Source organism: Daucus carota, chromosome 6 (assembly GCF_001625215.2).
Source record: "Daucus carota subsp. sativus chromosome 6, DH1 v3.0, whole genome shotgun sequence".
Taxonomy (NCBI): Eukaryota; Viridiplantae; Streptophyta; class Magnoliopsida; order Apiales; family Apiaceae; genus Daucus; species Daucus carota.
In genome coordinates this window covers 27,107,201-27,128,737 of record NC_030386.2, presented here as the reverse complement: position 1 = coordinate 27,128,737, position 21,537 = coordinate 27,107,201, and the positions used below count along the sequence as shown (strand labels likewise).

General features: G+C 34.1%; 2 protein-coding genes across 4 annotated transcripts; both read left to right on the top strand.

Annotated features, from left to right (window-relative positions):
• Positions 1-1,045: 1,045 nt before the first annotated feature.
• LOC108227930 (nuclear pore complex protein NUP58) lies at positions 1,046-19,733 on the top strand. Of its 3 annotated transcripts, none has more exons than XM_017403329.2 (6): positions 1,046-1,508; positions 1,620-1,734; positions 2,274-2,744; positions 3,186-3,687; positions 4,177-4,217; positions 7,167-7,585. In XM_017403329.2, the coding sequence occupies exons 1-6, from the start codon at positions 1,249-1,251 to the stop codon at positions 7,200-7,202; spliced, it is 1,425 nt and encodes a 474-aa protein (XP_017258818.1). In that variant the 5' UTR covers positions 1,046-1,248; the 3' UTR covers positions 7,203-7,585. The 3 variants fall into 3 exon arrangements, with proteins under 3 accessions (XP_017258818.1, XP_063935993.1, XP_017258819.1); XM_064079923.1 differs by lacking the exons at positions 4,177-4,217; positions 7,167-7,585 and adding exons at positions 15,736-15,776; positions 19,317-19,733 and having other exon boundaries at positions 1,054-1,508; XM_017403330.2 differs by having other exon boundaries at positions 1,054-1,508; positions 4,177-4,280.
• Positions 12,220-14,246, top strand: LOC108227929 (geraniol 8-hydroxylase-like). Its single transcript, XM_017403328.2, has 2 exons — positions 12,220-13,180; positions 13,368-14,246. The coding sequence occupies exons 1-2, from the start codon at positions 12,293-12,295 to the stop codon at positions 13,980-13,982; spliced, it is 1,503 nt and encodes a 500-aa protein (XP_017258817.2). The 5' UTR covers positions 12,220-12,292; the 3' UTR covers positions 13,983-14,246.
• Positions 19,734-21,537: the final 1,804 nt, after the last annotated feature.

Genomic DNA, 21,537 nt, shown 5'->3' with positions numbered 1-21,537 from the left:
GATATGTATGCGTGTTTGCCTTCAGTTTCCCTCTTCTCCTGTCCCCTCCCCTGTTTTACTCCGTGAACCATATCATTCACTATGTCTACTTCATGTTACTCATCTCACTGGTTTGTAACTCATTCTCAATTTCTCACACTCACGTACAAGGGCCAGGCCATAGCATATCCTATTATGTATTCACACTTCACACACTCCACACTCCACAGACCTTCTGACTCATACGAAGTATACACATAAGATTATGCTGGGAACTATACGCATAAAGCTTATGCGTGTGTAATAGCCGGGTGCGCTTTCGCCGGATGCGTGTACCTGCCTAGCACCACAATCACATTTTTTACGCTCCATTAAATTGATTGATCCATCAACCTCGATCTCCGTGCGTTGTCTTCTTCAAGTCCTGATCAAGTCACCTGCATACTAAAGTTCGTGTGTTTAGTTTAGAAGTGTGGGTATGCACGCATACCTCGTATGCGTATCCAAATAGGTAAATAGGACACGCTCAGCGAAAAATGATATTTTGGATACGTGGATATTATAAATGTAATAAAAAGGGCATTTTCTCATTTTGGTACATGTCAAAATTGATATTTTTTATAAACATCTCAACTTTAAATTTCAAAAAATTTTGTAATAATATTCTGTATTTTTATAAGAGATTGAATTTTGTGTAGTGAAGAATTTTATTTAGAGATAATAAAATCAAATTCGACCCGAAAAAATGACCCCAAAAAGTAATTTTAATTTGGCCGATTAATCGCAAAATACAAAACTATTTTTCGATTTTGAACCTGGTGGATACAAAATAAACACAAAAAACAGTATAATTTCTTTTGAAAGAAAAACAGGATGATTATTAAACTACCCGAAATATAATATTATATATTATGAACAAACCTACATATAATGTTACTTGTATATTATTTATTTAAATTAATAACTATTTAATTAACATAAAATAAGTCGTTAGCATTTGAGAGCAAATATAAATCGGGTCAAATACCTAAATCAAGCCCGTCAAATCGTCAATCCTACCCAAACCTGGATGGGTAATTTCATGGTTCGATCCTTGGGTTGAGTTGTAAACAAAACCCGAATCCCTCTTGTTCTCCTCCTCAGCCCCAGGGTCCAAGAATTAGGGTTTTACATTTTACCCCCCTTTTTCAAATTTCAATTCACTCGCAATTCATGCACACAAAATCACATTGAGGCCTTCATTATCATCGTCTTCATCAATCTACCAAAATGTCATTCTCCTTCACTCCGCCGCAACAGCAGCAACAACAAACTTCATCACTCTTTCAACCACAACAACAACAACAATCGCCGTTTCAACAGCCCTCTCCGTTCAATTTTCAACAGCCTCAACAACAACAACAGCAACAGCAGCAGCAATTTCAGCAAAATCAGCTCTTTTTGTTTACGAACGATAAGGCTCCGGCTAGTTACGGCACGAAGTGGGCTGACCTCCATCCTGATTCTCAGAAATTTCTCCTCCAAATTGAGTGCGTTTTTGTTTCCTGATTGTATTTCATGAATGTCGGTTTTTTCGGGCTGGTTTCGGTGTTTAATTTGTTTTGTTGTGAATTTTGTTTGATTTGTTTTTGTGTTGATAGGGAGAGAATCTTGGAGTACAGAGACGAGAGTCAGCGGTTGGACCAGTGTAGTAGACTTTATGATTCTTCGGTTTCTAATGACGTGTTTGAGCATGATGCTAGCGTTGTTGTTCAGGTTGTTGCTCTTTTTATTCATTTGGCTTTATGTATTTCAAATCATGTAATATTTGCTTTCATTATACCTGAGGACTGGTCATTTTAAGGTCATGATGTGTGTCAGAACTGGCAATATTACAAGGTTTGTGTTAAAGTTATGGTAAGGTTTATGTATTAGCATAAGAAAAAGATTTCACCGGTTCTTTGTGTTTAGTATGCTAATTGCTTTGCATGACGAGTAATCTTGGCCAATAATTGGGGATCACCTATGATTTATGTTTAAGCACTATATACTACTATATAATATACATGATAACGTTGTATACACTTGATTAGTATTCAAGCGCTGTTGTTATCCTGATGGTATCATACAACTGAGAAAATGCTCATTTTTCTATATCAGTAACCTGTGATAGAAGCAAAGTGTAACATCTCACGTTAAAATAGGAGCCATGTTAGTATATTTATGTACGGCATGTAACTTTATTGAGTGCCTCGGTTCCCTTTAAAATTTGAAATTTCTTGTATGCTGAAATGTATCTGTAATTCTATATGCAGGAACTTGGTGGAATCAGTACAGCAATGGAACGACAGAAAGCTGTTTTACAAGAGCTAATGGTTGTTGTGAAAGATATGTTACGCAACACAGAGGTGGCTGTTCGTTCTTTTATGATGTTGCGTCCAAGGTTTATTCACTCCAGTGGAGGTGCTACCACAAATGCCACATCATCATCTCAGTATACTGGGGCAATAACTCCAAGTGCAAGTGGTCAACCAGCAGGAACACCAATGATGCCTGTTTATGATTTCTATAGTGGACTCCCCAAGAAACCATCTCCCTTTCTGCAGCAAACTATTGCAACATTTGAGAAGTATATTGGAGAGTCTCGCCAGTGGATTGAAGAGTTAGAACAATTATTACGTTTAGATTCTGAGAAGAACTCTCTGAACTCTAGCTCTTCATTATTGCAGTCCCTTCCCAAAGTCATGTCAAATGTCCACGACTTTTTTGTTCATGTAGCGGCAAAGGTAACGTTTACTAAAATTGCTCTTGTTCTTGACTTGAGTTATTACATGTGCTGTTTGAATCTTCTATCCATAGTATTTATCAGTATTAGAGCTGTTTTTGGAGTAATTCTTTTCATCATATATGTTTGAGTGGCTACTTAAAAGTAATTGATACACACGTGTTGTATATGTATATAATTATGTGTTCATCTACCTTACAAAAATTCTGCAGAATTTATTTCCAAGACCTGCCAGTTATGTCTATGCCATCCTCTTTCTAAATGTAAAGTAATTTAGATAATCGCAATTACAGATGACTATTCCGTCCGTACATGAAACATATAGTAATTATGTTCTTTGGCTCTCCTTTAGTTGTTTCCTTTTGTGTACTGTCCTATTTTCTGTAATATATTTTTGTTAGTCTTGTGCAGTATACAACGCCTTAATATATATGCCATGTAGGTTGAAAGCATACATCAATACATGGAGTCGATGAAAACTGCATATCTTGCTGACCACCGGCGCCGGGGCCATGTAAATGATCCTTTTCTTGAGGCTGATAGAAGGGAGACTGCCAAACAAGAAGCTGCTGCTCGCAGAGTTCACCCAACGCAGCATTTGCCAACAAATCCACAACCGTCAACTCAGGTTGCTGGTTTGTTTGCCAGCTCAGCAGCTCCTGGAACATCTGCTGCACCTCAAACATCTGCAGGCCTTTCTTCTGCACCATCTGGGAGTGGGACCACGCTTTTTAATACTCCAGCTGCTTCCATACCTGCATCTTCCCTGTTCTCAACTCCTGTCACAACTACTCCAGTGTCCTTATTCGGATCATCTGCTTCACCTCAAACATCACTTTTTAGTTCCTTCTCTACTTCGACACCTTCCTTCACTAATACTGCTCCTTTGTTTAACTCAACTCCTGCTGCTGGAATGTCTTCATTTTCAACACCATTTGCTTCAGGTATCTCCCTATCTGAAACATTTGCAAGCTTTACTGCTAGCTCTTAATGAATTATTTTTTATAATAGGTTTTTTATTTGAAATTAAAGTATTATCTGAGGGCAATCTTATCACCATAAGCCTCAAGGCAAAAAATGTACCTGACAGAAGAGGAAAGAATAAATTTTTTTTTAAAAAAAAGGAAAAAGCTTTGGCTTGAGATTCCCCAAATTTTCTGGGATGGTGATTTTTTTATTTTAAAAAATTTACTTGTTAGATAATAAATCCTTTTGCTGTTACTATTACTTCTATATATATTTAACAATCCCTTTGCATTTCTTGTTCCATAGTTCAGTATTTCAGCTATTTTATTTGATGTGTATATAGCTCATCTTTCAGTTGCTACATCACTTTTACAAAAAATCCCCACCTTATTTGTATCTCTTTTTTCCTAGTTCTGTATTTCTGCTATTTTATATAATATATTTTGATTTATGCTTTTGTTGAATAGGACCTGCTACAGGATCTGGGGCGAGTTTTAATACTGCATCTGTGAGTAGATCTAACTCTGTGCCTTAACCTATTCTGTCTTTTGTCTTAACTGCGGACGTGTAGGTGTGTAGCCTTTGTTTTAAGCTCATGCTTAGGACAGTATATACTTGTTGCAAAAGGACTCATATAAAGGAAATATTCCAATCATGCTTATCTTTATCAGCAACTGTTTATCATTTTTGGACACAATTTAGCTAATAAAAGTTATTGCTAAATCGAGATTTCTAGGCAAATGCAGCAAAACATAAAGGTAGTGGAAGGTGGGCATGTTGAGCATACAAGATATTAGGGTAACACTTATACGTAGTGGTCGTGCAACTAACCTTAGTGAGGAGGGGCCGAGGGGGTAAAAGTTAGTAATAGGATGACAGATAGTACTTTGAAGCTATGTTGCTCGGACTCGGCTAGAAGTGTCCAACATGTTTACGTGTCCATATGTCGGACTCAGTAATATTTTGAAAAATATACATGTTGGCCTAAAATAAGTCCCCTAGTCTGAGTGTTCATGTCCAAGCGCTGAGTGTCTGACACGGGTACTTCGAGGCAAAAGGAAGAGTCCGGGTAACACAGCTTTGAAGGATAATGTTACACACCTTATTTAAATAGGGCGGCTAATGTGGAGGGTTGCTAGAGGGATAAGTGATGACTAGAGGGGTAAAGTAATTATCATAGTGAGCAGACTTGCATGACGATTTAACAATAAAGAAAGTACAAGAGCAAATGTTAGAAGCGACAGCTGAGAATCATGCAATGCACAAGTAGTTGCACCATGATGGACAGAATACCGACTGGGCCTTTGGGTAAAGTAGGAGTTACATCTATTTCATAGAGGATAAGGTATGAGAGGTTGTGGTGATGGTGTTCATGCTGGTATTAACAATCAGCTCTGTTTCCAATGAGTAATGTTGATGTTGGATGGGCAGTTGAAACTGGAAAGGTAGACTTATAATTCCTCTAAAAGTATGACCATTTGCAGGATGGAAATTTTATCGCTCAGGGATCAGGGGCTGCTTCAGTATTTATATACATTTGTTGTATTACATGCCTCTTATTCATAATATTAGTGTTATATATCTTGCTCGGTTGTTATAGTATCTCGTGTACGTACTGTGTTGCAATGCCAATGTCAAAGGCTCAAAGCCAACATGTTTTTACTTGTACACATCTTATCCTCTTCAGCTTTAAGAGATGAATTTGCTGGGTATATTCTGTTTGGTAAACTCATTCGTGATCCCTAAGTGTTAATACTATATTCCCAGTATAAAGTGTATATATATATATTAAAAAAAAGTATGACATGCATGTTGGGGTACGAGGGTATCTGATTTTCATAACATCTTTAAGATTGAAACTTAATATCTATAGGGTAGGATCTTGGCCCTGCAATTTGTTGCTAATATTTTATTGAGCCCTTAAATTAATATTCTTATTTTTACCTCCTTGAACTTGTTTTTCTCTATGTTGGTCAGTATGGGAAACTAATGGAAAAATGACATGGTGTACACACCGACACAAAGCATGGAATTTATATATGAACTTGTACATATTTTATGTTGCTATTTAGGATTAGAGTTAATTTTAAGTTATAAAGTATTGAATTAGACATATAGTTTATTATGTAGGCAAAAGTGTAGAGTAACTTAAGTTGTGTTTGGTTGGGGAGAATGGAGGGCACGAATAAAAATATAAGAAAATATTAGAGATAGGAGGAAAGTTTTGCAAATAAATGAGTGAGTGCAAAATTGTTATGATGAGATTTGAGAAGAAATCGAGTATAGGAGAGAATGGAGCATCCCTTCTCAAATTGAGGGTGTGACTTCTAGTATAGGGTGTAGGGAATGGTATGAAGGGAGTAATGAAAGTTTTGAACAATTGTCCATAGCATATTTCAAATTTCATTCCATTCCGAATTCATTCACCCCAACCGAACAGAACATAAGTTCAATGGAGTACTATATGTCCTGCAAATGTTCAGTTATGTTTTGCAATATTCTGTAAGCAAGCAAGCAGAACATGTTGCAAGACATATAGCACTCAAATAAGGTTACTCCACTTAATTAATCCCTTACTAATAATTTTCTAGATTATGATAACGAGCGGAAAAAAAATTATATGTTCTCTTTATTTATTATTAGGATTGTATTTTGTGGTTGAGTTTTACGGATCTGCTAATTTCTTAGTATTTGAAAATTTTGATCTGTCAGTTGACACAAGTGTGTGATCTTAAAAAATTCCTCTCTTATGGTTGAGATATCATAGGGTTAGTGGTTTTTGGCTTTTGGATCACCTTGGGCTTAGTTGGTTTTGCGGTACTTTTATCGGTGTACTTTTTGTGTTTTTCCTTCTCTTGCATCACGCATCATAGCTGACATGGCGTAAAAAGAGAACAAAATTACAGTCTTTGTTAACAAATAAATTCATCGACTAGACACAACACCTCTATGTATCCCAAAAAAAAACCCTATGGTCTAGCAGTTAAGTCTGGTTCCTCTATCCATGTGCTTGCTGGGATTTGATCATTTAAAGCCTCTGTAAATAGGAGCAAACACGGCAACAGATTTGCTCCACTTTTTTCCATGTCAGCTTTGACGTGTACGGTGTACCCATTGTCATTTTTTCTCATTAGCTTCCAATCATCTTTGGCTAAATGACAAGATGGAAGACAAGTTCATAGGGTTAACAATAGGAAAATTTGTTCAAGGACCTGATAGAATAATAGTAACATAATAAAGGGACATAATATGCTATTGTCCTATCGCTGGAAATTATGGTCATGCACGTAATGAATTAAGTTAATATTGTTCAGCGAAGTTGTGATGATTATCATATAAAAATAAAAATATATGTAAATGTTGGTCCAATGCTTAGGCTTTACGATTATATTTATGTTAATGTCTTGCTTTAAAGATTGCTTAAGATGCTCAGTTTGGTCATTGTTTCTACTTGCAGAAATCAAGAGCTAAAACTCGCACTGGGCGACGCTAGTGGCTAATTCTCGGTTGCATGAAAGTTGACATGCCCGACTTTGCCCATTTGTTATTGGCATGTGAATGAATCTGCATTGGATGAACTGCAGTATTCACATGTAATGCTCATTCCTTGAATGCTCTAACCTAATCTCACTGGTGATTGAACTTGTGTATCAATTGTTCTCGTCTCTTAGTTTCAGTTTTCTCACACCCTCTAGGCTTTTTCTAGAGATGACTGAAAACACTGTAAAGGTCTAGGCTTTTTCTAGCTGAGTAATGATAAAATAATTTCTACTTTACGACATTAGAAGATTTTGTAATGGTTTGGATTTTGTATTTTTGTTGTATAAGCAAGTTCGATTGGGTTTGTACCAGATGAAATATAGTTCATTGCTGGTTCATGCATTTATTTCCACGCAAGAGAAGTCCAAGAGTGTCTTAAACTATTAAACTAGAATTCAAGGCATTTTATATAAATGAGGTATGACAATGTCCCAGTGTGTCTTAAAATACTAGGACATCTATCAAGCGCCTCATTTTCAAGGCATCACTAGATATGCTCACTTTCACTTCTATTAATAAATTTCGTTCCCTCACTTTTTACATGTCTTTTCACTCATTTTTTACACGTCTTTTCACTTCTCCCCAATTATAATTCAAATATAAAATTATATTAATCATTAGGCACAAAGCATTGTTTGAGTTAATATACAAAAATCATACCTTAAATTACTAGGACACGGCCGTTTGGGTGAGTTTAAAATAAGTGCTTATTGCTTAAAGTAAAAAAGTGAAGTAGAAGTTAGAAGCAAGTTTAGACTTATATGTGGTAAAAATGTTTGGGAAATAAGTAGAAGCCGTGAGACAAAGCCTAGTAATCGTATCATTTTTTAAGTACTTCTTGACTTCTTACACAAACGGTACAAATAGATGTTTCTAACTTATAATTCAGAAGTCAGGCTTATAAACTCGTGCTAAACACCTACTATCCTATATTTTACTATATTTATAAGCATTTACCAGGACATTGTCGGATTTATTCTAACCTGATCTGACTCAGGGTCTGGGACTTTTTTGAGACCCTGTGCTAATCTTAAAAAATGAGGCACTCTCAAATTACAAAATAATTTTTTTTATAAATATTTGAAAAAAGTAAAATATCATCTAGACAATTACAATGCCTTTTTTTTTATATATAAATATTTGAAAAAAAGTAAAATATCATCTAGACAATTACAATGCTACAACTGAAAATCTGTTTGATTGTAACTAATACAAAGATATGGGTGTAGTTTTAACTGTTTGTGCTAGTTTTGCAAGGGGGGAATTGATGAGTGTTTAAATAGAAAATTACTCCCTCGATTTTAATCGAAAAGAAAAAATTTGTTTCAAATTAGTTGTCCACTTCAACTTTCAATTGCAAAATTATATTTTCAAAATCAATTCTACTTCACATACTCTATCTCTTATTTATATTTTCTAGAGTAACATCATTCAACACATTATGGTCATTTAATACTGTACAACAAATGATACAACTAATTCAATTCTGATTTTTAAGTCCCGAGTTGACTTAAAAACCAACCAAATATCCTTTAAATTTTATCAAAAAGGTTAAATTCTTAGAACATAATTATACTAGGTTTACATATTGAGCAAATTACATATTCAAGAAACTCATGAATAACGAGTATCATCCCTAAACACGTTAAAAACCCCAAAGTATTTAAAATGTTGGGAAAAATTAAGCACACAATTTCAAATATTGTGGCCTTCTATTCAAATATAAAGCGAAGTAAAAGAAAACCAACCCCGTTTTGTTTATTGCGCAAGCTTGTATTTTTCTTTCCTCAGAAATGCTAAAAAAATTTGGTAATCATGTAACATACTTGGTTGGCCAGTAACTCGATTTTGTAAGCGTGGATGACCTTATTTTTATTGATTTCATTGATTAAAATATTTCAAAATATCAAAATATTGATGTCATATTATTTTATAAATAATTTTTTGTATCAGTTTGGTACTTATATTATTATTAAACAATAGAAAAATGGAGTCGCAGAAGATCAACTAAGCAACAGTGAGTATAGCTTCGTTACGAAATGCAGCATGTGATAAATGTAATTATAATGATATATATATTTTTAAACCTTTTTCAAAAAGAGTTGCGGTCGATTTTTATTAAAAGATTTTCGTCGTTCTCAGTTTCTTGCAATTGTCAAATCTTTCTAATAAAATATAATTCAAAATTGTATTTTCGACAAAACATGTCACATCAATCGATTATCAGCTAATATCGTATTATACGGAGTTACAATATAATAATTTTGAAACAAAATAAAGAGAATAATTATATGCTGAAATCGTTTCAAAATAAAATAAAATTATATGCTGAAATAATCCACAAAAGCGACAATTAAAAGCTATTTTTCCATAAGTTTATCATGAAAATGCTTTACAACAAGTCGATAACCACTCCAAGTCAGCATCACGAGATAGCAAAATAGCAAATTTAATAATGGTAGGGATTGTGCGACCTTATCAAAAATTCAGAAAAAAAAAAAGAAGAAGATATATTGATTTACTCATTATTTTAAATTATTTACGTACCATAAGAAATTAATAAAAGGAATAATTTTTAATTAATCTTTAAAATTATATAATTTTTTAACCTCTATGCCCAACCCTCTATGTGGGATGAAGGGAGTATTCTTTTATATAAACCTTTTCGACCTCAACAATACATGGTTATAGAAATTTATCAATTCATTAAAAAATTTTCGATTAATTTTATAAAAAATATTTTACTAATTTACCGATTATAATCCTATTTAACTAAAAAATTTTGATAAATTCTAAATCGATGGGTCACCGAATAGTTCCGATTCTCAATTATTATAACATTGATAAAGTACTTCTGCCCAAATTTATTCTCATAAATATTATAATATTGTACTCCTATTTCTTGGTAGTGTTAAAATATAATAAAATATGTATTAATTTATAATTACTTGTAAACAGATCAAATGCAAGTAAAATATGTCTGTTTCACAGATTTTAAAATCAAGAATATAAGTGGAAAACAACCAATCATGTGTGAAAAATTTCTTTAGGGTTCGTGAGTATGCGAAAATATTAAGTCTACGAGAGTTTGTAGGTCTGAAAATAATTTACGAGAGTTCGTAGTGCGCGGGAAAGAAATCAAAATTTAAAGATGTAAAAAGTGTTTAACTGTGAGAATTCGTGATGCGTGGAAAATAAAATAAAATTTAAAGACGTGAGATAGATCAAATCACGAGAGTTTGTGATGTGAGAAATAGTTTCCACATATGTTAATGAATTATAAATAGGGAGAAAAAGAAATCCTACTTGAGTTTGTGGAAGTGAAAATATATCAAATATGAATTGGTATGATTATAACAACGAAGATAATATAATTACATCAGAATAAAATACGGATGAAATGAAATTAATAATAAATCTAATAATGACAACAAAAATGATAGGATTATATGAGAATAAAGTAAGTACGAGTGTCCTGACCAAAAAAATAATAGAAGAAGCAAGTACGGAGTGAAATTATAATACACTTCGAAAGCATTTTTATAAATAAATGAACATGTATATCCTTATTAATAGGATCTTTTCTATGAAGTACAAAACTTTTGTTATAAATAAAAATCTTGAGAGCATATTTGTTAATACGAAATTTTGTCATCATTATGCGAAATCAACAATATCATCATGACTTTTGTAATTAAGGGGGTGTATTTGATTGAGATTTTAAAAGATTTTTTTCATTCTTGAAATCTTGAAACCTGAAGGTATTCGATTGTGATTGTTTGAAATTCATAAAAATTTTGAGTATTCAATTGAGATTTTATATTATGCTACAAAATCTGGTAGTATTCAATTAAAATTTTAAATTTTACTTTAAAATCCGATGGTATTCAATTGAGATTATTTAAAATCCATTAAAATCTGAAGGTATTCAAGATGGATTTTTTTAGATTTCATAAAGTGATGGATTTTGTGAGATTTTTCAATACATTTTAATTTTTTTAAAATCTCATCAAAATTTATAAGATTTTGCATTGTGCTTAAAAGCTAAAGAATTTATATCAACTCTACGATATTTTATTAATAATCCGCACAAAATCAAAATCGCATACAATCTATTAAATTCATAAACTAAAAACAATTTATTAAAATCTCAATAAAATACAACCCCGGCCGGAAGAATACAAGGTTCAATGATTATACATTATTTCTTATATTCAATCATGTCCAACTAATTACTTAAAGATATTTTTTTATAAATGATTGTTAGTTCAACATCGAAAGAGACCCCCGAAAGCGAGTTTATTTATCAACATTTATATTTTTATTCATAATCAAAAAATTTGAAAAATAATATATAAAAATTTATATCTCAGCTCAAATTTTGTGTAGAAGATCGAGTCGCCTATTATTTTGAATCGCTGACAGCATCAGAAGTTAAAAAGATAAATAAACAAATACTTTACTTTTTCAACCCAAATTAAAGATTTTTTGAATAAGGAAAAATATTAGAAGTATTATATGATCCGATAAAATGACTCGTTTATAAGGACACATTTTTAATAATATATGTTCAGCAGAGAAAAGACGCCGGGCGACAGAAATTATTGAATAAGTTAATTTTCCGTAGATAAATATACGTCAATGCAAGGGTTTTTTTTAATTTTTTGTTATCAATATCAGGACCAATGCAAGAAAATTAACTAACATCCTGCTCCCGAGTTTTAAAAAAGAAGAAAGCAAGTGGAGAGGAAATAAAGTTATCTAATTTTCATTCCTACTCTTGCTCCCGAGTTTTTTAAAGGAAGGAAAGCGAGTGAAAGTGAGTGAAAATATAGCATAGTTTCACTCCAAAACTTTCACTCTAAAAGTAGGATGAATTCACTTGCATTCACTTGTTTTCTCTCCTAAAAAAACCTCGAGCAAGGAGTAAGAGTAGTTGGGTGGAAACTGATATAAGCACGTATATCATGGAAAGTACCTCGGTGCACCATCGTCTTCTAAAACTTGTATCCTACCTCCTGAGCCACATTTGCAGCCGAACAGATGGGTATAGTTATAATCACTGGAATATGCATACTTCTGGCCTTTACAGTCTTCTCAGTTGCAAGAAAAAGAGCCAAAACTCCTCAACAACTTCCACCAGGACCAAACCCCTTGCCCATCATAGGAAACATACACAAACTAGGCAAGCACCCCCATAAATCCCTGGCCAAACTCGCCCAGGTTTACGGACCCATCATGCGCCTAAAACTTGGCCGCATCAACACTATCGTCATATCGTCGTCAATTACAGCTCGACAAGTCCTCCAAAAGCAAGACCTCGCCTTCTCTAGCCGCCCTGTACCTGATGCTATTCGCGCTTGCGACCATTTCAAATACTCTGTCGTGTGGCTGCCTGTCAGCAGTACGTGGAGAAGCCTAAGAAAAATTATGAGCTTAAATTTATTTACGACGAATAAGCTCGATGCAAATCAGCATTTAAGGAGTAAGAAGGTGCAGGAGCTGATTCGGTACTGTGAAAATTGTAGCCGAAACGAGGAGGTGATCGATATTGGCCGTGCTGCTTTTCAGACTTCACTCAATTTTTTGTCCACCACTATATTTTCCAAGGATATGACGGACCCGAGCCGGGATTCGGAGGCTAAGGAGTTCAAGGACTTGGTGTGGAATATCATGCTTGAGGCCGGGAAGCCTAATTTGGCGGATTACTTTCCGGTTCTTGAATGGATTGATCTGCAAGGTATAAAGCGGAGAATGACTAGTCATTTTGAGAAGCTAATTGAACTTTTTAATGGTTTGTTAAACGAACGCTTGGAGTTGAAGAGGTTGGGACACGCTGATGAGAATACTAGTACAGATGTGCTCGAGGAACTGCTAAGATTATTGCAAGCAAATGAGATCAATAAAATTCACACTCTACACCTGTTTATAGTAAGTTATTCATTTTATCCTCGTATTAGTTACCTCCTCTGTCTCATCCAATTGTATACGTTACTTTATTAAGACTTCTTCAAAATATAGTTCTGTAATATTTTTTAAATATTTTTCCTGAATAAAGGTTTGATGTTTAATGGTTGAACCTAATTTCAAAATGATTGAAACAAGTACACACGCGCAGGACTTATTTGCAGCAGGAACAGATACGACTTCGAGTACAGTGGAATGGGGGATGGCTGAGGTATTGAGAAATTCGGAAACAGTACTGGTGAAGGCGAAAGCTGAGCTCAACCAAGTGATCGGAAAAGGAAAGATTGTAGAGGAATCAGATATTTCTAAGTTGGCCTATTTGCGATGCATTGTTAAAGAAACCTTGAGGTTACACCCACCAGTACCCTTCTTAATTCCACGAAGAGTGGAAGATGAAGTTGAACTATGTGGCTACACCCTTCCAAAGAATTCACAAGTTCTAGTTAATGCATGGGCTATCGGACGGGACCCTACGCTATGGCGGAATCCACTGTTATTTGAGCCTGAGAGATTTATGGATTCTGAAGTTGATGTCTATGGGCATGATTACGAGTTGATTCCATTTGGCGCGGGCAGAAGGACATGTCCTGGACTGCCGTTGGCTATGAGGATGGTGCCGGTTATGTTGGGATCCCTCATAAATGGTTTCGAATGGAAACTTGAAGGTGAGATTGCACCAAAGGAGTTGGACATGGAGGATAAATTCGGGCTGACTCTAGCCAAGCTTCATCCGCTTCGTGCTGCAGCAACTCCAGTTGTTCCCTAGTTAAATTTCACAGCTGAAAATATTTCAGATACAAAATTGGATATAAAAGCTTTCAGATGTGTTAAGTTTTGATTGGAATTGTCCCGTATATGTACTAATAACATCAATTAAAACATCGTGCCATGTCTGTTTCTTTACGTGTTAGATTATGAGTCTGTTTAGGATTTGTGATCTTTGAGCATAAACTTGATGTACTTAATTTCCTTCTCGTGGAATCAAAATTTCACTTTATTCCTCTAATGACAAATAAACATCTTTTTCCTATACCAGTTTGATTATTTTTTTCTCGTCAAACGAAGCAGCTAAACTTAGAAAAACTTTGTTTTATTGGAGTATATCTTTTTAGTACACTGCATAGATCTCACGGGATTTAAAATATGATTTTAATATAAACAAGAAAGATGCTCGATGACAGACTAGACTGAATCATATAGTAATGCAAGTAAGGACAGGTTGCCTGTTTAATACTAAGATGATAATATAGTCAAGGGAGTTGGTGCTGGCATCAGGTAGAGTGGATACGGGTTTGGTGTGAATTTTGGATAAAACCGCAATCGGAACCGCATGCTCTCGGTTTTAAAAATCAAAAATCTCAACCGCAACTTCATCGTCGGTTTTGGTTCCAAAACTCTGGATTTGATTTTTATCGGTTTGGTTTTGGTTAATAAACCGCATAAAAATCTGAACCACACGTTTCCATAAATATTAACTTTAATTTAGTTCATAAGATAATCAGGTTCTTTAAAAAAAGAGTTAATTACACTTTGTAACCTCTAGGTTTGCTTCAAACGCAGTTTAGTATCTGAACTTTAAAACGTAGCAATATGTACCCTAAACTTAACATTCTCGTGCAAGTTGTAATCCCTGGTCACTATTTCGTCCAAATCTACCGTTAACTTAACAGCTACTTTACTCCCTGTGACCCCTAAAAAATTATGTATTATATTTTAAAATTATTTCTGAACACACACAACGATGTAAAAAAATTTAAAATAATTTTTAAAATATGTATCTAGATTTAGAATTTGAAAATTTATTTATTTTTTACATAAACGATGTAACTTATTTTAAAATGTTAAAATAAATACATATTTTAAAAATTATTTTAATTTTTTTTACATCATTGTGTGTGTTCAGAAATAATTTCAAAATATGATACGTAAATTTTGAGAGGTCACATGGGTAAAATATCTGTTAAGTTAACGGTAGATTTGCAGCATTTGGAGTAATTCTTTTCATCATATATGTTTGCAACATTTGCAACATCTCTTTATCTGAAACATTTGCAAGCTTTACTGCTAGCTCTTAATGAATTATTTTTTATAATGGGTTTTTTATTTGAAAATAAAGTATTATCTAAGGGCAATCTTATCACCATAAGCCTCAAGGCAAAAAATGCACCTGACAGAAGAGGAAAGAATAAAATTAAAAAAAAAAAAAGGAAGAAGCTTTGGCTTGAGATTCCCCAAATTTCTCTGAGATAGTGATTTTTATATCTTAAAAAAAATTACTAGTTAGATAATAAATCCTTTTGCCGTTGTTTATTACTTCTATATATATTTAACAATCCCTTTGCATTTCTTGTTCCATAGTTCAGTATTTCAGCTATTTTCTTTGATGTGTATATAGCTTATCTTTCAGTTGCTACATCACTTTTACAAATAATCACCACCTTATTTGTATCCCTTTTTTCCTAGTTCTGTATTTCTGCTATTTTATATAATATATTTTGATTTATGCTTTTGTTGAATAGGACCTGCTACAGGATCTGGGGCGAGTTTTAACACTGCATCTGTGAGTAGATCTAACTCTGTGCCTTAACCTATTCTGTCTTTTGTCTTAACTGCGGATGTGTAGGTGTGTAGCCTTTGTTTAAGCTCATGCTTAGGACAGTATATACGTACTTGTTGCAAAAGGACTCATATAAAGGAAATATTCCAATCATGCTTATCTTTATCAGCAACTGTTTATCATTTTTGGACACAATTTAGCTAATAAAAGTTATTGCTAAATCGAGATTTCTAGGCAAATGCAGCAAAAGATAAAGGGAGTGGAAGGTGGGCATGTTGAGCATACAAGATATTAAAATAACACTTAGTACTTAGTGGTCGTGCAACTAATTAACCTCAGTGAGGAGGGGGTAAAAGTTAGTAATAGGATGACAGACAGTACTTCGAAGCTATGTTGCTCGGACTCGGCTAGAAGTGTCAGACATGGATAAATTGTGTAATATCAAATGGTGGCAGCCATCTGTTTCTCGGAAGTTTCCACAATGCTTCCGGCTTATGCCTCTCAAGCCATATACCATCAAACTGGAACTACATGAAGGCAACATCATGAGGAAAAGAATCGTGTACTTTGCAACAAATATTTGTCATGGTTTTAAGTTGGAGGAACAAAAACCAGCAGCCGAGCAGACAACAACCAGTACTGAACTTCAGGCTATGTCTTCGACTACTCAAATACCAGGACTTTCCGACCTCAACTGCGACAAAAGATTGAAAAGCAACAACGGCCATTCCACCTTCGAGATGTTTTCGTCAGCTTCATTTTGGTCAATAGACCCCTTTTGTAATGGTCATTATTTACTTTTCAGTGAAATAACAGGTTGATTATCAACTCTGCTTTAATCAAAACTGTAACATTTTGCTAATCACTCGGATTTGTGGAATCAAATATGATTTCTATGCTATATTGAAGTTCCGTTGTAGAATTATTTTTATCATGAAATAGCCCAGCAACGCGGGCATAAATACTAGTTAAAATAACACTTAGTACTTAGTGGTCGTGCAACTAATTAACCTCAGTGAGGAGGGGGTAAAAGTTAGTAATAGGATGACAGACAGTACTTCGAAGCTATGTTGCTCGGACTCGGCTAGAAGTGTCAGACATGGATACGTGTCCACGTGTCGGACTCGGTAATATTATGAAAATTTACATGTTGTTGGCCTAAAATAAGTCTCCTGGTTTAAGTGTTCATGTCCAAGTGCCGAGTGTCCGACACGGGTATTTCGAGGCAAAAGAAAGAGTCCGGGTAACACAGCTTCGAAGGATAATGTTATACACCTTATTTAAATAGGGTGGCTAATGTGGAGGGTTGCTAGAGGGATAAGTGATGACTAGAGGGGTAAATTAATTATCGTAGCCAGCAGACTTGCATAACGTTTTAACAATAAAGAAAGTACAAGAGCAAATGTTAGAAGCGACAGCTGAGGATTATGCAATGCACAAGTAGTTGCACCATGATGGACAGAATACCAATTGGACCTTTGGGAAAAGTAGAAGTTACACCTATTTCATAGAGGATAAGGTATGAGAGGTTGTGGTGATGGTGTTCATGCTGGTATCAACAATCAGCTCTGTTGCCAATGAGTAATGTCGATGTCAGATGGGCAGTTGAAACTGGAAATGTAGACTTATAATTCCTCTAAAAGTATGACCATTTGCAGGATGGAAAATTTTATCGCTCAGGGATTAGGGGCTGCTTCAGTATACATATACATTTGTTGTATTACATGCCTCTTATTCATAATATTAGTGTTATATATCTTGCTCGGTTTTTATAGTATCTCGTGTACGTACTGTGTTGCAATGCCAATGTCAAAGCCAACATGTTTTTACTAGTACACTTCAGCTTTAAGAGAGTGACTCGCTGGGTATATTCGGTTTGGTAAACTCATTCGTGATCCCTAAGTGTTAATACTATATTTCCACTATAAAGTGTATATATTTAATAAAATCATGACATGCATGTTGGGATACGAGGGTATCTGATTTTCATAACATCTTTAAGATTGAAACTTAATATCTATAGGGTTGGATGTTGGCCCTGCATTTTGTTGCTAATATTTTATTGAGCCCTTAAATTAATTTTCTTATTTATTACCTCCTTGAACTTGTTTTTGTTTATGTTGAAAAAGACATGGTGTACACACTGACACAAAGCATGGAATTTATATATATGAACTTGTGCATATTTTATGTTGCTATTTAGGAGTAGAGTTAATCTTAAGTTACAAAGTATTGAATTAGATATATAGTTTATTAAGTAGGCAAACGTGTTGCAGAGTACCTTAAGTTGTGTTTGGTTGGGGAGAATGGAGGGAATGAGTAAAAATATAATAAAATATTAGATATAGGAGGGAAGTTTCGGAAATAAATGAGTGAGTGCAAAATTGTTATGATGAGATTTGAGAAGAAATCGAGCATAGGAGAGAATGGAGCATTCCTTCTCAAATTGAGGGTGTGACTTCTAGTATAGGGTGTAGGGAATGGTATGAGGGGAGTAATGAAATTTTTGAACAATTGTCCATAGCACATATTAAATTTCATTCCATTCCGAATTCATTCACCCCAACCGAACAGAACATGAGTTCAATGGAGTACTGTATGTCCTGCAAATGTTCAGTTATGTTTTTCAATATTCTGTAAGCAAGCAAGCAGAACATGTTGCAAGACATATAACACTCACATAAGGTTACCCCACTTAATTAATCCCTTTCTAAGAATTCTCTAGATTATAATAACGAGTGGAAAAAAAAATGTTTTCTTTATTTATTATTAGGAGTGTATTTTGTGGTTGAGTTTCACGGATCTGCTAATTTCTTAGTATTTGAAAATATTGATTTGTCAGTTGATATAGGTGTGTGATCTTAAAAAATTCCTCTCTTATGGTTGAGATATCATAGGGTTAGTGGTTTTTGGCTGTTGGATCACCTTGGGCTAAGTTGGTTTTGTGGTACTTTTATCTGTTACTTTTTGTGTTATTTCTTCTCTTGCATCACGCATCATAGCTGACATGGCGTAAAAAGAGAGCAAAATTACAGTCTTTATTAACTCCTCTATGTATACCAAAAAAAAACCTATGGTCTAGCAGTTAAGTCTGGTTCCTCTATCCATGTGCTTGCTGGGATTTGATCATTTAAAGCTCTGTAAATAGGTGCAGAAATGGCAACAGATTTGCTCTACTTTTTTCCATGTCAGCTTTGATGTATACGGTGTACCCATTGTCATTTTTTCTCATTAACTTCCAATCATCTTGGGCTAAATGACAAGATGAAAGACAAGTTCATAGGGTTAACAACAGGAAAATTTGTTCAAGGACCTGATAGAATAACAGTGATATAATAAAGGGACATAATATGCTAGTCCTATTGCTGGAAATTATGGTCATGCACGTAACGAGTTAAGTTAAAACATTGTTCAGCAGAAGTTGTGATGATGATCATTGTAAATGTTGGTCCAATTTTTTAGGCTTTACGATTATATTTGTGTTAATGTCTTGCTTAAAAGATTACTTAAGATGCTCAGTTTGGTCATTGTTTCTACTCGCAGAAATCAAGAGCTAAAACTCGCACTGGGCGATGGCTAATTCTCAGTTGCATGAAAGTTGACATGCCCGATTTTGCCCATTTGATATAGGTATGTGAATAACATGAGAATAATCTGCATTTGATGAACTGCAGTATTCACATGTAATGCTCATTCCTGAATGCTCTAACCCCATCTCACTGGTGATTGAACGTGTGTATCAATTGTTCTCGTCTCAAACCCTCTAGACTCTTTCTAGAGACTGAAAACACTGTAAAGGTCTAAGCTTTTTCTAGCTGAGTAATGATAAAAGAATTTCTACTTCACGACATTAGAAGATTTTGTAATGGTTTGGATCTTGTATTTTTGTTGTATAAGCAAGTTCGATTGGATTTGTACCAGAGGAAATATAGTTCATTGCTGGTTCATGCATTTACCTCAGTGTAACCTGACTGTTTTCTTAAAGAAAAATTAATGCCTTAACTTTAGATTAATTTTTATTTTAAAAAAAGAAAGAACTCATGATCATTACTAGATTACGAACGAGCAATGTACTGCTTCTTGAATATCTGGTTTTTTTAAACATATTGTGCCTGTTTGGCGACGGAGGAGAAACACTTATTTTCCAGAAGCTGCCTTTTGTTTTCCTGGTCCGTTTGTGTAAAAAAAAACAGAAGCACGAATGCTAGTTTTCTCTCATAATTTCTACATTTTTTCCAAATATTTTAATCACTTATAAGTCGTTTGTAACTTCTATTTCATTTTTTTATTTTAATCAATAAGCACTTATTTTAAAATCGGTCAAATGGCCCCCATCGTCCGGCCAAATTTACAGGTTCAATTTCTGTATTCATTTTTATACAGTTTATTTTTTGGATGTCCCCTTATTTTTATACATTCTGTAACTTTTATATAATATAAAATATTATACCCACTACCTTCTTTCACTATCTTCATTCTATAATACAATAAACATTATTACACTCACACTTTACTCCACTATCTCAAATATACTATTAAATATAAATAGATGTCATTATTTTATTCATTTTTTATGTAACTTTACTCATTTTTTATTATTTTTTGATCTCCGTGTTCACACCCAATTGTATACAATTGGGTGGGCCGAAGGGAGTAATATACAACATATGTTACAAATAATTCAATTCTGATTGTCACGGGGTTGATTTAGGAACCATTTGGGTGAGTTTAAAATAAGTTTTTATTGCTTAATGTAAAAAAAGGAAGTAGAAGTTAAAATTTACTTAAGACTTATACGTGATTAAAGTGTTTGGAAAAAGGTAGAAGTCATGGAACAAAAATTAGGGGGTCGTTTGGCTGAGCTTAAAAGAAGTGCTTCTTTCTTAAAATAAATAAGTGGAGTAGAAATTAGAAGCAAGTTAAGACTTATAAGTGATTACAGTATTTGGTAAATAAGTAGATACCCTGAAACCAAAGTTAGCATTTATAGCTTTTTATAAGTACTTCTTGATTTTTTACACAAAAATTACGAAATAAGTGCTTCTAACTTATGAAACTAGAAGCCGGCTTTTAAGTCGTCGCCAAACATCCCCTAAGAATCCTAGTTTTTAATAAGTGCTTCTCGACTTTTTATACAAACAATACGAATAAGTGCTTCCAACTTAGAACTCTAGAAGCGGGGCTTAAAAACCCCACCCAAACACCCACTTAAAAACCAATCAAATATCCTCTCAATTTTATCAAAAAAGTTAAATTCTTAGAACATTAATTATACTAGGTTTACATATTGAGCAAATTACATATTCAAGGAACTCATGAATAGCGAGTATCATCCCTAAACACGTTAAAAACACCAAAGTATTTAAAATGTTAAGGAAAATTAAGCAAATGATTCAAATATTGTGGCCTCCTATTCGAATATAATAAAGTGTAATAAAAGAAAACCAACCCCGTTTTGTTTATGGGTTTGTCTAGTGTGTGCCCATGAGCACATGCTAAGCGCGGAAATTTTTGTATTTGGAGCATTTTCATTGGTGTGGTTGGTGTATTTGCAGGGGGTCCATCATTATTAAGAAGTAGGAGCCAATAAAAATGCTTCAAATACAAAAATTTCCGCGCTTAGCATGTGCCCATGGACACATCATAAAAAACCGTTTGTTTATTGCGCATGCTTGTATTTTTCTTTCCTCATAAATGCTAAAAAAATTGGTAATCATGTAACAGACTTGGTTGGCCAGTAATTCGATTTACGGGGTGTATTCGA